This window comes from Tetrahymena thermophila (assembly GCF_000189635.1).
Source record: "Tetrahymena thermophila SB210 genomic scaffold scf_8254731, whole genome shotgun sequence".
NCBI classification, from domain to species: domain Eukaryota; phylum Ciliophora; class Oligohymenophorea; order Hymenostomatida; family Tetrahymenidae; genus Tetrahymena; species Tetrahymena thermophila.
Window position 1 is genome coordinate 134,929 of NW_002476495.1, and position 15,962 is coordinate 150,890.

General features: G+C 21.9%; 3 protein-coding genes across 3 annotated transcripts; 1 reads left to right on the forward strand and 2 right to left on the reverse strand. All coding sequences in view use genetic code 6, as the record gives it.

Annotated features, from left to right (window-relative positions):
- Window positions 1–613: 613 nt before the first annotated feature.
- TTHERM_000593091 (hypothetical protein) lies at window positions 614–3,519 on the reverse strand (the record flags this gene model as incomplete). The annotated part of the gene is made up of 16 exons (XM_012796421.1): window positions 614–731; window positions 828–920; window positions 976–1,056; window positions 1,122–1,211; window positions 1,259–1,351; window positions 1,408–1,497; window positions 1,552–1,641; window positions 2,064–2,153; window positions 2,212–2,307; window positions 2,358–2,444; window positions 2,501–2,590; window positions 2,648–2,737; window positions 2,794–2,883; window positions 2,953–3,002; window positions 3,055–3,110; window positions 3,168–3,519. The coding sequence occupies 16 exons, from the start codon at window positions 3,517–3,519 to the stop codon at window positions 614–616; spliced, it is 1,656 nt and encodes a 551-aa protein (XP_012651875.1).
- Window positions 3,520–5,240: 1,721 nt separating this feature from the next.
- Window positions 5,241–7,978, reverse strand: TTHERM_00594080 (zinc finger protein; the record flags this gene model as incomplete). Its single annotated transcript, XM_001011668.1, has 4 exons — window positions 5,241–5,824; window positions 5,882–5,934; window positions 5,993–6,106; window positions 6,294–7,978. The coding sequence occupies 4 exons, from the start codon at window positions 7,976–7,978 to the stop codon at window positions 5,241–5,243; spliced, it is 2,436 nt and encodes an 811-aa protein (XP_001011668.1).
- A 2,621-nt stretch (window positions 7,979–10,599) lies between these two features.
- On the forward strand, window positions 10,600–15,465 carry TTHERM_00594090 (ABC transporter family protein; the record flags this gene model as incomplete). The annotated part of the gene is made up of 5 exons (XM_001011669.2): window positions 10,600–11,036; window positions 11,976–13,807; window positions 13,950–14,713; window positions 14,778–15,155; window positions 15,316–15,465. The coding sequence occupies 5 exons, from the start codon at window positions 10,600–10,602 to the stop codon at window positions 15,463–15,465; spliced, it is 3,561 nt and encodes a 1,186-aa protein (XP_001011669.2).
- Between the last annotated feature and the right edge of the window lie 497 nt (window positions 15,466–15,962).

The following is a 15,962-nucleotide window of genomic DNA, read 5'->3' on the forward strand; positions in this document are numbered from 1 at the left end:
ATTTAGTTCTTTTAATTCTGCTAAACCCTTAAGTATTTCAACTAAAAAGTCTACATTATGCTAAATGGAGCTAATTTTAATTTCATTTTGTTAAAAAAATCACTTATTTAAAAAAATTTACTAGAAAGTAAGTTGGAGCTATTTAAGCTTATTTAAGCTTGATATATATTTACAAATATATTATGGAGTCTCCTTTAGATTGTCTATAGAGCTTTTTGTTATTAAATTTAGTTTGCTTATATCTTAATTTATAAGTAAATTAAATTCTATATATAAATACCTTTAAAATGATAAGTTTAATCTTTCCAATGACTGAATTTTAGAAATATGATTTAAAGCATCAACAAAGTAACTTAAATGTGAATTCCTTCAAAAAAAATAAAAATAATTTAATAAAATATTATTTTTAACAGTCTGATAAAGGCTAAGAGGGGATGGATGATACAAAATTCATATATAAATTTCAGCCATTCATTCTCTTGTTTGTAGATTTGTGACATAAGTAAATACATACTCCAACAAAAGTCTTTCATACTTGATGAACGAACCTTCCTCTCCCCACTCTCCTTAAAAAAATAAATTGAAAGCAATCAAATTTTATATTTGTAATTTATCATTTTAAAATGAGCTAATTAAAATACCTTAAGGATAGTTTTAAATCGATTAGGTTTAAGCATTTCGATAAATATTTTCCAAATAATTTAGATTTTTTAATTTCATAATTTTCTTCGCTAAGAAATTAATTTTAAAATAAAAACATTAATAGACTTATAAAAGATAGAAAAAACGCAACAATATTTTCTTTTTCATAATTTTACAAAATTTACTTAATGGATGTAATGCTTAGACTTTTTAAGTTCTTGATTTAGGCAAGCAATTTATCTAATCCCTATGCCCTCTCATAAGACAAATAAATTTTACTTTTTATGAACAAATTAATAAATTAATTTGAGGAAAGCTATTTAAAATATATACTCAAAATCAATTGAAATATCTTCTAAATTCTGAAGAAGACCCCAATTTTTGCATAGATTTTGGAAGTTTATTCTTTCATAGCTTGTTAGTTTATTATTAACAATTAATTTAAAGTAAAATACAATTAGAAATTAATTAAAAAGTACCCAAATTTTATTTCAATAGTTTTTAATGATTTTATTTACGAGATTTCATTACCTATAACTTCAGATAATTCATTCTAGCTTTCAATTTAGCTTTATAATAAATATATTTAAATTTTGTCTTTAAATTTTATAAATACCTTTAGATATTCATCTATAAGTATGAAAGTTAGCTACACAGCGAAAGGGTTTCGCCAAATCCAATCAATTTGCTGTAATCAGTAATAATATTCCTGATAGAAAAAGAAGAAATTTTAATTTTTTTTATTAGAAAAGTAGCATTATATACATAAAATCTATTGAAAATCTCTTCAGTAATTATAATTTTGATACTTCTTTAAATAGCTTTAACACTGTATCGTCTTCAATTTAGTTATCTCTTTAAAAAGTTAGTAAGAATTTTATAATTTAGCTTTCAAATTAAAATATTTACATGAAACTCAAAGATAAATCCTCTATTTATGAACAGCAAGATATTTCCTAAACAATTTTTATTAGCAAATCACTTGATAGTTTATTTTGTCTTATTTATTAAAATTTTTAATAAAAATTTAATATTAAAATAATTTAATTATTGTTTTTCAATTAGTATAAAGAAAAAAAAAATTAAATTATTGTTATCAGGATATATCATAAATTAATTTATCTTTATCCTTTCAAAATAATTTTGAGAAAACTGTAAGTTTTTAAAAGTGTAAAAAAGCCATTTTTTTATTTTTTTATAATTTGTGTAAATTAAATAATGTTTTTTATGCTAAATATTATTTTTAGGGAGGTAGAGGGTTAAATAAGCGTGATAAATTCATGCTATTTCCATGCAATTATAATTCTATGGTTTAAAATACCTTTTTTATTTATTTTCTATTATTTGCATAAATAAATTAACTTTTTTTTTAATTATTTTTTATTAAAATAAAATTTCAAAGTATGAATTTAAGTTTTTACTTAATATCGAGATGTAATTTTTAGATGCTTTTCAAATTATTTAGCCCAAGTATCAAATTCTGTTGAGTTAAGCTCTAATAAAAGCAGAATCTATTGAATTAATTAATAATAAACCCTAGTTTAATTTTATTTAGTATAAAAATCTTACGATGAATTAAAAGATAGCTCTTTTAGATTTTTACAATTAGCCAAGCCTTATCCAAACAAAGAGCTATCACCAATAGATTATTATAGTTTGTTTAAGCTAGAGAGAAATGATATTTGAAAAAAATTTAAGAATAAATTATTAAATACCTTTAATTTATAGATAAATATTCTAATAAATGCAATTTGCCTAAATAAGTGCCAATTTCTTTAAAAATAGGCTCGTTTTTGTTCATCCTTTTAATTTTTGAGCAAAAAATAAATACTATTTATCTTTTAATAATAATAAAAACCTATAAGTGAAATCTAATTTCTTTAAATTGTTGCAATTTGATATTGAATCTAACAATTAAATCAGCTAATCTGTCTGTATGTTGCAAGAGCTTTTTTATTTAAATAAAATTTAATACATTTTAAAATTGAGAAAATCAATAAATTACTCGATATCTAATTCCAAATTTTCTAAATATGAAAATTTTGATATCCAAGAACCCAGTAACGCACCTTCACCTTCAAAGAATTCGTTATTGCTTTATAAATATATCGTAATTAATACATTCTTAATTAAGATTAATTTATTTAATACTTTAAATTTAAATTTAGCTTTTTCAAGTAAGGATGGTTTTCTAGTAAATTTAATTCATTTAAGATAATTTCCATGTTGAATGCTCGCCTCCTTGATTGTTAAATTATTGAAGTTGTTTATTTATTTATATTTGATAAAATAAAATTAATTTAAATTTACTAGTAAATTGCAGTTACTTATCTTACATATTTTGTTTCATTAATTACTTCCTAAAAGAAAATTGTTTAGTTATAAATAATGTTTATATTTATTAAAAACTACATTAGAATAGAATGTTTTTTTTTCTGCCTTTATTCTTTAACTGAGATCAGGATAGTCTATTTTATTAATAAAATTAATATTTTTAATTTCAAATTTTAATTTATATTTTTTACTTTAATTATCTATTGTTTCTTCTATTGTTACGTCATATAGAGTATCCTTCGTTAGTATTTGATCTTCCAGTTAGTTTTATTAAATTAGCTTCAATATAATTTCTTTTTTCTATTCCCTTTCTTTTTCTTATTTTAAGATCAAGAGAGAAAATTTGAGATACACATTTTGTAAAATCTCTGTGTTGAATGCTTTTAAACAAAAGGAGTCAGTTTAGCTGCTTTCATATTCAAGATAGATATAATTTATATATTTTTTTATAAAGATTTCTAAAATTAAAGATATTTCCTCTGCTTTAATAACAGAATTCGCTTCTATTTATTTTTGAATATTATTAATTATCACTTCTTTCATTTTATTTATAAACCTCTATTTTTTTTATTTTTTTTACTTTTTTAATAACTTAATTAATTATTTAATTTTGTTGATTATGTTTGGATTTTTAGATTTAATTAAAATTGAGAAATCAAATATTTCTTTTATTAGATATAAATAAAAGAAATTAGATATATATATTTTTGATAGGATGTAAGTAATAAATCTTATATTAGGTATGCATTAGAAATTTATATTAAAGTAAATGTAAAATGCATAAATATTTAAAATAAGACTAATTTAATATTTTTTATTTGTAATTTTATCTTTTAGAATCAAGGCTGAAGAAAAATGTATGAATAAAAATAGATACATCTTTTATAACAAATAAAAACAAGTAATTGAAAATCAGAATTTAATCCTTTAGGAAATGTAGTTTGCATAAATATTTTATGCCTGTGACATTTTTTTAGGATCAAATTTAAAATTTACTAAATTTATGAATGAATAACAATTAACACAAATAATAAATAATTCATTATTAGATATTCACTCTTTAGAAAATGTAATTTTCTTTAATATTTTTAATTTGATATCTTTAATTATAATCTATTTTAAATTTTAAGCTTATAATATTATTTATTACGAGGAAAATTAAAAGTTAAAAAAATAATGAATAAAAATAGTACAAATAATATAAATAATAATAAAATGCAAATATAATAAATAAATATTTTAAATATGATGAATTTAATTTGAAAATATTTTTGTTTTTAACAATTTTAAATTAAAATTTAAGATGAGCATTAAAAAAAACATTACTAAATAAATACTAATAAAAATAATAAATAAATAGATAGATATAATCAATAATAAGAATATATACTAAATAATATGTAATTTATTTTGGTATAGTTATTAAAAGTAAAATATTTACTTGGAATAAACACTATTTTATCAGTTTTTGATATCTATTTTTAAATAAAAATTAAAGAAATGTTTATAAATATTTATACAAATTAATAAAAATAATAAATAACTATTAATAAATAATCAATTATTTAGAAATCTCATTTTTATAAATAAATTTTTTTAATTGATAAATTTAGTGAGAGATTATTTTATTTATTTTTTAAGCTTGTAATATTACTTTTAAGATGAAAACTAAAGTTAATAAAAATAATAAATATAAACAATTCATAACAATAATTAAATTCTATATGAAATGAAATTTTTTAAAAAATTTTATATATGATAAATTTAATTAAATTTACTTTATAGGGTATATTAGGATGAAAATTTAATATAAACATGCAAATAAATAAATAAATACCTCTTTTATTATAAATAAATATAAATAATTCATGATTTAATATTGAAATTTTATATATTTTAAAAAAATATTTTACTTTAAATTTTTTATATTATTTCTAATTTTTCACTATTTTTAGAAAAAATTAAATTTTTTAATAAAATCATTATTAATAATTTTTAAAGCATATTTTTAGGTAAGTTAAAAGATTTTTTTAATTAATAATTTACTTTTTGTAAATTTTTAAATTTTTTTATAGAAAATCATTTATTTATTGATTAAATCCTTAACATTTCATTTTCTATTTTTGAAAATTTTATATTGGAAAGCTAAATTTATTTATTGATTTAGTTATTTTTTTTATATTTTATTAAAATATAATGATTAAATCTATAAATTTATTCATTTCTTAATTAATTTACTTTAGTTATTATCTATCTTATCAAAATCAAGATAAATCATAAGAAACTCTTACGGCAGCATTACTTTAGCTTTGTCTTCTACTTGAAGAGTAAATTCTTTAGTTAAATAAAATTGGTTTGTTTAATTACTTTTTGCTTTTAAGAAGTTGGTTGATGCGATTTTGCTGCTCTTATTTTGATAATTTTTTTTACTGTTTGTTTTACATTTATGTAACACATGATTATGCTTAAGATTTAGGACTATTTCTACTTTAATTAAAATTACGGTTGTTTTATTTGAAGATATTTCTGTTCTCTTCATCGATATTTTAAGGCATAATAGTAGGCATACTTCTTCTTTCCATCAAGAATTATTAATATGTGATTATTTTATTATTTTATAGATTATATTAAATTTGATTTTAGTACTCAGTTGTTTATTAATAATTGTAAGTTCCTTCTACAATCTAACTTTATTCAATTTATGGAGAAGACACATATTATTCGATGATCCATTCTTTGACAACCAAAATGCAGCATGCTTCTTTAAGAGTGTAATAGATAATAATAAGTAAAATTAAAAGAATAATAAAGCAAATGATGATGAGAGATATCACATGGGTAGTACTATCTAGTTAAGACAATTAGAACTTAATTAATTTTTATTTGTCTTTGAAATTTAATTTACCTAGAAATGAATCGCTGCTAGCGTATTATGAGTTTGAGTGGTTAATTCTATCACTATTAAATAATTTAAAATGAAATTTATTAATATAAAATTTAGCGAATCAAAAAATACTTTTGCTAAAATAGCAAGCTTATTACAATAATAAGGGCTATAACAAACATCGAAATTACTGAAGATGTTAAACAGTTCATTTTACCATCACGACAAGTATTCTTTACATTCAATCTGTTTGTTATTTTAATTAAAATATTATTTTTATTTATCAAAAAATTTGAAAAAATCTTGATAATTTTTTTGTTAAATATTTTATTGAACTTTTATTTCATTCATAAAAACAAATAAAAAATTTCAAAATTAAAAAAAAATCTTCAAATTGATTTCTTGATTGTTTTTTGATTAATTTGATTGTTACTTTAAACCAAATGTGATTGTTTAATCGTAAGGCTTCATACATACTTCACACTAAGCTTCCATTATTTCTTTTTGCTATGTGAGAATCCATGTTTTGAGGCATTCTTCATGGACGTTTCTGAGAGTTCCTGAACACTTGCATGGAGTTATCATTTTACCAGTTTCGGAAGTGCATTCAGTTTCTAGACAGATTTTACAATGAGTAGGTTCTATATCCTGTTAAAATTAATCTCTAGGATTTTGTTCTTTATTTACTTAGCTGTTAATGTCTTTTTGTTGGTTATTTGGAAATAAAACTCTTGAAGGAGTTGGCCCTCTCGATATACTATTTGCTCTGGAGCCAAAAGTTTTAATAATTCCCTGTTTGTGTAGATTTGCATTATTCATTTGCATTTCTTAATTTGTTATTGATTACAAATGTCTTAAATTATTTGGACTTACTCCATATTACTGTACATAATTTTAAGTGCTACTTATAGACAATTACAAAGGATGAATTTATCTCGATTTTTTTTTCTAATTTAAATTTGGAATATCTGATTACAGTGATGCATTCACATTAAGGGAATTTCTTTCATATTGTGTTGTATATGATGATTTATAATAAGTATTAGCTTCAGGGTTCTGATTTAATATCTCTTAATTACACTTTTCTTTTTAACTATCAATATTTTTCTAAAAGCTAACTCTCTATCTTTGATTTCCAAAATTTGGAGAATTTTTATTAAATTTATTCGAATCTTGATGACTCAGCTCAAGCATTAATAATCTATTCTCCATCAATGAATGAGGTAAAGTAGATGTATTCTTTTAATGCTGAAATTTTTATGTCTGTTCACCTTCATTTTCAGTTTTCTTTTACTAAATCATCATCCCATTACTTTTCAAAGGATCAAGAGTAACCAATTGCTCAATTGTGATTTTTCCATTTTGTTTATTATTTTAGCAATCATTTTTCTCCTCTTCTTCTTCTTCATCTTCTTCGTAATCATATTCACTTTCTTCTTATTCATCATCTTCCTCTTCATATTCATATTCATCTTCTTCGTCCATACTGAATTGCTTTACTTTAGCAACTGAATTCTTTTTAGAAGGAGCCTTTTTTGGCTTTACCTATTCAGATTTATTAGCATTTTATTAAGGTAATATTTGACCTAAATTGTAATCTTCATCTAAATCTTATTCATTTTATTTTTTTTGTCCTGGTTTGACATGATTAAAAGTTATATTACTAAGTGTAGACTCACTTTTATTATGTTTAAAATATAGTTGCTCATTAATGATTGAGGGAGTTGAGGAGGTAATTAAGTTTTTATAATCAATAGAATTTTAAGCCAATTCAGAGTCATCAAATTTGATATGTTTATTATTTTTACTATCTTCATTTATATCTAAAGTAGTGGAAGCATTATTGAAATTTATAACAGTTTCTATTTAGATATCTGTTTTATCTTCATTTTTTTGGCTCAAATCTTATTTAGAGAGCTAAATATTCTCCAGATTCATGTCTGTTGTGTTCACAAACTGCTCTAAGGTGTCATTTAATACTGATTAATTTATAGAATTTTAAAGCTAAACTTTTTATACAGGGACTATTTTATTAGAGGGGACCTTTTTTTAAGAGAAAACAGCCTGTTTCTATTTGTTTGGCTTACTATTAAAGCTATTAGTATTTGTCTTTTTCATTCTCTTAATAAATTGAATTAAAGAGTGATTGAAAATTAGAAAATCTTATCAAAATTTTGATTTAATAGAAATCACAATTACATTTGTATTATACTACGTTAACTTTTATATCATCTCAAATATTATTATAACCAAGAAATCAGCACTATTATTAAATTTGTATAAACTATTACTAAAAAATATTAATTTCATATTTTAGTTTCATTTAAAAGTAATTTTATCATATTATAATAAAAATAAATAATTTATAAATTAATTTAAATAATACAAAATAAATACCTTCTGATTTAATTAAAATTAGAAATACTTTTGAATTAAAATATAATATGATAGATTAAAGATACTATTTTATTTTTATTTTGTTCAGAATAATTGTTTTATTTGAAAATCTTTTGTTTCAATTGCAAATTTAAAATATTTTAAACCAAATAAATTAATAAAATTAATTTACCTGAAAAAATAAAATTAAAAATAGAAGAGTTGAAAATAAATTAGAAAGTTTTAAGAAGATTTTTATCTCATTATTTTTATTTTTTAAAGTAAATCCTCATATAAAAAGCATAGTACCATATAATTAGTAAGCTTATATTTTATCTGGAAGAAAATATTCATTCTTGTTTGATAAATATTTTATACAAAATGTATAATTTCAAATATAATAATCACCAAACCAATAATAAAATACAATTTTTTTTGGTATTATGTAAAAATTTTATTTTATTCATAATTTTAAGTTAAATTTATCAAGTTATTTGAGCCATTTGATGAATTATAGATTTTATTTTTTTAGTAAAATTTGAAATGTTTTTGTTTAAAATAATTTATTCTTGATTTAAAAATCTCTTGATTTGTTAATTTATAAATATTAAAAATAAATAATATTTTGAAAGTTAAATAGCTTTAAACTTTTTAGCTGAAGCTAATTTTCTTAGAAACATTTTAAATCTATCAATTTCATTAAAATTCTGAGATAAAATTAAGAAATAACTTCTATGAAAAACTCAAATTTGGATGATAAAATGAGAATGAAAAGTATTTGCTTAGATAAGAATTTATTTATTTAAAAATAAATGGTTAAGTAGTTTTTTTATTTGTTTATTTATTTTTTTTCATTTCCATGGTTGGAAAAATATAGAATTTTATCATATTTGGTGATTTTAACTTGCCTAAATAAAATATCCTTGCTAGTATTATTGAATATGTCTATGTGTTCGCAAATCTTTTATAATTATTAGAAAATTTAATTTGTCATTTATTGTTTAAGAAATTTATTTAATTATACAATTTTAAGTGAAAAATTATAAAGTAATCAAACAAGCAATTGCATTTGCTGGTGGTGTTTATTGTGAGCTTGAGAAGGAATAAAAGAAAAATGAGTAAATAAATGAGAAATTTGTAATTAAAAAAAGTAAATTAGAAATTAATGTTTTGTTTGGCAAATGTCTTATGCTTTTTTTAGTAAGAATGTGGGTAATTAATTGATCTTGCTACGAATTGTAAGTTAATTTTTTTAAAAAAAGTCTGATTGATTTAATAGTGCATAATAATTTTGCAAAATTCGAAAAAAAAATTGTCGTATACTTTAATTAAGTTTATTTTTAACTTTTAGATATTTAATTATTTGATATTTTTACCTAAATAATTTTTAAATCAAAACCATTATTTTCCTTCCCTTATATTCAATCAAAGAAAGAGTTAAAAATACTTTTTTTACTAAAATTAAAAACTTATTTTTGATGTTTCTAATTTTATTTCTCAACAAATTTTCTTAGATTTTTGATTTTCTGTATGAACTTTTTTTCTGGTGTTTAATCTTTAAATCAAATTTTAGGGTTTTATGAATTTATTTGATGAAACACAAATTCTTCATGACATTCAAAATTTATTTATTACTTTTTCTTTCTAGGTTGTTTTTTAAATAATTTGAATATTTTTTTATCACTTATTTAATTATTTTTATTTAGTAGGAGTTATTTTTATAGGTTATTATCGAATATTTAAAAATCTATGAACTAAAACTAGAATATAATTAATTGAAGTGATTTATGTTTACTTATTCAATCATATTTTATAGGTATTAATAACAGATATCATAAATAAGACGTGGAATTTATAGTTGTTTTAAAAGCATAGGATATGCAACATAGAGTTAAAAATAGAATCAATACAGAAAAATAGAACAATTAAAAAATATCTTTTGAAATAATTGAAAAGGTAATTAATTAATTAACTAACTAACTAATAAATTTAAAATTGAATGAATGGAAAGAAGCAGCTGATGCCCACCAAAGAAAGGATATTACAAATTAAATAAATATTAACAAAGAAAGGAATGAGGTAGAATATAAATTATTCATCAAATCAATAAAAAAATGTATATGAATTTATTAGAATTTGATTAATTAAATTTATATATCAAAAGGTAAACAAAAAACATATTGATTATTACAAAAACTAAATAGTCTCCTCATTCATTCATTTGTAATATCTCTAAATAGTATTATAGGACTAGTCTTTAGTGAATAACAAAACATAGAAAAACGAACAAAAAGCCATTCATTAAAAGCCACAGTTTAAAAATACCAATTATCACATCAAAGTCAATTCATAAAAACACAGATATGACTAAAAGATATACAACCAAGCATATTTACTAGCTAGCTGTCAGCTTTTTACCCTTAGCCATCTCTCTAATAGCAAAAATTTAGTATAAAAAATACATAGAAGATACTTTATCACTAGCAAAATATCCTTTTAGAAGCTTCGAAGATATCCTAACCATATCTGTTTTATTAGCGGGAACAAAATTCATTGAGCATTCCCTGCTATCTTTTAGTGAATACATATAGCGGTCTAAAGGAAATTAACTAGTGATAGAGTATTAACAGAAGATCATACAAAAGAGTATGAAAACAAACTTAGATTTTAATAAGCAATATTCTTTGAGTAGTATAAGCTCCTTAATAAACAACGAGTCCACAAAATTAGTAGAGTACTTCTATTAGTTGTGTAATATTTGCCTGATCCCTCTCTAGCTAGCCTTTTCAATGGAAATGATGTAAGCATTAAATTTTTTAATTTAGCCAAAAAACATAAAAACATGTGCAATTTTGTAATTTTGAAATAAATTGAGGAATGAATGAAATACATTCATAAATTAATTAATTAAATTAATTAAAAACAAAACAAATATATCTAATAATATTTCCAATATCTACTTGATATTTGTCGTTCTTTAAATAGAAATAAATATTTTTACATTTATTTACAGCATCAAGCATTTCAAATAAATAAATTGTTCTAAAAAATCTTGAATTATTAGCTGACTCAAAAAAAACTAATAATTTTACTCTATAGTCTAACATAGAAGGAATACAATGAAAATTTAATTATAAAATTAATTAGTTAGTATAGAATTTTATTAAAAATATTCATCTTAAATACATCTTTACAATTATAATTAAAATAGAAAAACACTCTTTTAATTAAAGATATTAGTTACAGTACTAAAATTTTTAATAATTAATTCTAAAGTATAAAAGCTATTTTCTTAAAAATTATTTAAAAATAAGAATTCATTAACTCCCTCTAAAAATTATAAAAATAGCCAGCCAACTTTCATATTAGCCATAAATATATTCTTTGTTATGAAATAAATATCAATTTATTATCATATCAATTCACTTATGTTATAACTTCATAAAAAATAACTCTCTTATCAATATTCAGGAAATCCATCTCAAAATTATAAAAATCACAAATTTTTTTTTCCAAAATACCCCTTAACTTAATTAAAAAATACTGATCTAATCTAATATTTTTTAGTTTAAAAAATAATCACAGACAAGATAAACTTTACTAAAATAATTTAACAAATATTTACCAAGATGAAAGAAATAAATAAATATATTTATATTTTTGGCTCTTTTAGATTGATTTCTATTTTAATTTAACTTATAAAAATTTATATTTTTAACTTTTCTAATCTAATTAAAAGTAAAGAAAAAACTGGTGATTTTTGGATGATAGTTTTAGCATTAATTATTGTTCTCTCTTATCTAACATTCTACTTTAGCAAAAAGTAGTTAGCAGTAAGTGCAATATTAAAAAAGATATCAGAGGAACGTTATAGGATAATTCAAAATGTGAATTACTCAATCAAGTACATTAAAGGGTCAAATTCAGAAGAATTTTATTTAAATAAGATAAATAAGATAAGGGAAAAAGAAATCGAATAGATAGAATTGTAAAACTATTATGGTTAGTGGAATGCTATCCTCAAGAAATTTGCTTAGCCAATTATAATTGCAACTATTCTATTCTACTATGTCATTTATGATGACTAGGTTATCGATATGAACTCAATTTACTAAATAGAGCAATCATTCTGGATAGTGAGATAATGCCTGAATTAGCTTCCTATTTTACTTTGTCAATACTTAGACTCTCTGCAAAATATTAAGAGAATTGAAGATTTTTTAGATATTGAAGAAATTTTACCATTAGACAAGAGAGCTTTACCTGATTTTTAACAAAATCAAAATATTGAAGACAATAGCAGACTATTAGTCAATAACTAAAATAATAATCTCCTGCCCAAGAGGGTAAGCTTAAATTTGTTGGATATTGCTAAAAATAACATTATTGTACTCAAAGGCCCTACAGCTTGTGGAAAAAGTTTGTTCCTAAAATCGTTGTTAGGTGAGTATAACAAGTCACAAGTAATTTCAGACAGAAACATTGCTTATGTTGGATAGGATAACTGGATGATGAATAAATCAATCAAAGAAAATATTATTTTAGATAATGAATACAATGAGGAATACTTCGACCTTGTAGTTTCTTGTTTTGATCTTGACAAAGACATAAAGGACTTTAATTAAATCATCAGCTAGCGCAGTGATAATCTCAGTGGAGGCTAAAAGCAAAGAATCAATATTGCTCGTGCATTCTATCAAAATAGCAAGTCTTTGATTTTATTGGATGACAGCTTCAGTGCTTTAGATAAGAAAGTTATGAAAAACTGCATCTACAATATTGTTAAGTATTTTAAATAAGATCGTATCATAATAATTTCAATAAATGAAAATCAATTCATTGAGAGACATGCTGATATTCTTGTTAAACTAAAGTAAGACGGTACATTGGATGCCATAGAATACAACCAATCCCCAAAACATGAGGCTAATAATAACAGCATTTTATCATCAAATAATAGTCTTTAATCTTCTTTTGATCTTGCTAGCACTTTAGATGATTCATTCGAAGCTGTCAACAAAAGCAAGCTAACTCAAGTAAAGCTTTAAAAAAGAAACATAAAATTCGATGAAAGCGAGGGAGATTTAGAGAAAGTGATACAAATAAGAAGAAGAAACTCAATACAGTAATGCAAATTCAAGCAAACATTTGACCTATTCTAGTAATACACGAAGGAGGATATCTAAGGTAGAAAGTATTTAGTACTTGCCACTTTGAGTGTTTTTATCTACAGCATACTTGATTTGGCCTAAACTCAAGTATTAAAATACTGGGATAGCAAGTTGTTTTCCTAAAACACATACATCTTTACTCTTATTTTCATTCTTCTGCTAGATAATGCTGGTTAATGTCTTAGAAAATACTTCATTGATGTACTATGCCTTGTATCTTCAAAGAAAATCCACCAAGAAATCACTGATATAACTCTTAAATCTCACTATCAACTCTACATCAATCAAACTGTTACACCATCCAAAATCTAAGATATTCTTTCTATATAAATTTCCAACCTAGACCATAAGCTCAACCTACAAATACCAGCATTCTACTTCTACTTCTTTGGTATCATAAGTAATATTTTTTTAATTAATTTTTTTATTCTACTAAAATAAATAATACAATCAACATTAATTTTTTAAGTATCTTTTCTAATTGTATTTATTATCAAAATAAAATTTGTCAAACATATTAAAATTATATTTTATTAATATAGTTAATGTCCTCTTAAGCTTGATGGGAACAAAAGAACCTTCTATTTTGATAGCTATGTGCACCTATCTTTATTTTGGATACAAAATAGCCTAAAAGAATGTAGAGGATTTAAAGCAAATCTAAAAGAAATTGAAAGAATTAAGCGGACCTCTAATAAACTATAGCAATCAATGCTTACAAGGTCTTTGCTATATTAGAGCCTATGGAATCTAATAGTTTATCTTAAATGAATATGTTCATCTATAGGAAAATTAATAATTGTGGAGAGACATATAAATTAAAAAGAAATTCTATCATGATCTTTTTATAAGCTCATTTGGATTTATGTTCAATCTCTTTTCTTTCTTCTTTACTTTATAGAGTGATGACCCTTTATCAATAGGTCCAAAAATTACATTTGCAATTAACATAGACTTTTACATTATCAGTTTGGTTAAATCAATTAATGAAATTTAAGACTCTATGCAATCATATCAGAAATGCAATGATTTCCTAAAAGAGATTAAGTCTTTTAACGATTTGACAAATTTATAATAAGAAGAATAAAAAAATAAAATTTAAACTCCATCAGACAATAAAATAGAGATTAAAGGAGGACTTAAATTTGTCAATTTCACTGCAGAATATGTCTAACAGTAAAAAGCCCTAAAAAATTTGAACATCAGCATATCTCCAGGAGAAAAGGTGTGTATTGTTGGTAGAACTGGTTCAGGAAAATCAACAATCTTGCTATCTATCTTAGATCTTTTATACCACACTTCAGGAGTAAATAAAATATAATATCATAAATATATTTTTTAACTTAAATTTATCTTTTGAAATAATTCAGAAAGTGCTATTTGATGACATGGAACTTGGCGGCGGATAAATAAGAGATAACATATCTATCATAATGCAAGATAGTATCGTATTTGAAGGCACTGTAAAATAAAATATAGACCCTCTTGACAAATATACAAACGAAGAATTGCTTGACCTCATCAAGAAACTGGAATTAGATGATATTCTTACAATGAATCATCTTAGTTTAGACACTCATCTAGAAGAATCAGGAAAGAATCTATCATAGGGAGAAAAATAAGTAATTTCTCTAGTTAGAGCATTAATCTAATAGAGAAAAATTATACTGTTTGATGAAGCAAACTCAAGTATTGATGAAAAAAATGAAAATATCTTATAGAACTTTTTGTTCAAAACTAAATCTACCGTAAATAAAATTTACTTAATATCATTAATTATTATTATATCAACAAATTTGAATAAGATAATTTTAGTCAATAAAGAAATTATTTCATGAATATCAATGAAATTTATTACTTTCTAAAATTATAACAAAACTTTATTAATAATTTAAATATTAAAAATAGGTTATATTTATTGCTCACAAAATTACAAATGTTATGAACTTCGACAGAGTGATCTTCCTCAATTAAGGAGAAATTCTAGAATAAGGAAGCCCAAAAGAGTTGCTTGATAACTCATAATCGCATTTCTATAGTTTATATCACCATCTTTGATCTACCTTAATCTTTTTTATAAAACTACTAATTTCAATTAAAAGATCAAAATAAAATCAACTTATTCAAATTAAATATCTACTAACATCAAATAATCGTACACATCAGCTAGAATTAACTCAAATAAATTTATTTAATCTTTTTATTCATGTATTTTATCAATTATATATTTATATTTATTCATTTGCAAAAATATTCAAATGCAAAATATGCTTGCGATCATATTATTAAATAAAAACTAATTCAAATATTTATTTAATTTAAAAATTTTTATTGTAAGATTTCTTCTTCACACAACAATATCTAAAAGCAGACAATTATTTTAATCAAGATAATAAATTAATTAATTAATCGTGTTTGTTAGTAACTACGAATATTAATTTGATTTGTTAATTATAACAAACGCAACTTGGATTAAATATTAAACTTGATAGAATATTATTTATGATTTTCAAAAATTTAATTAAAAATGAAAAAAAACTTTAATTACTTTCTTA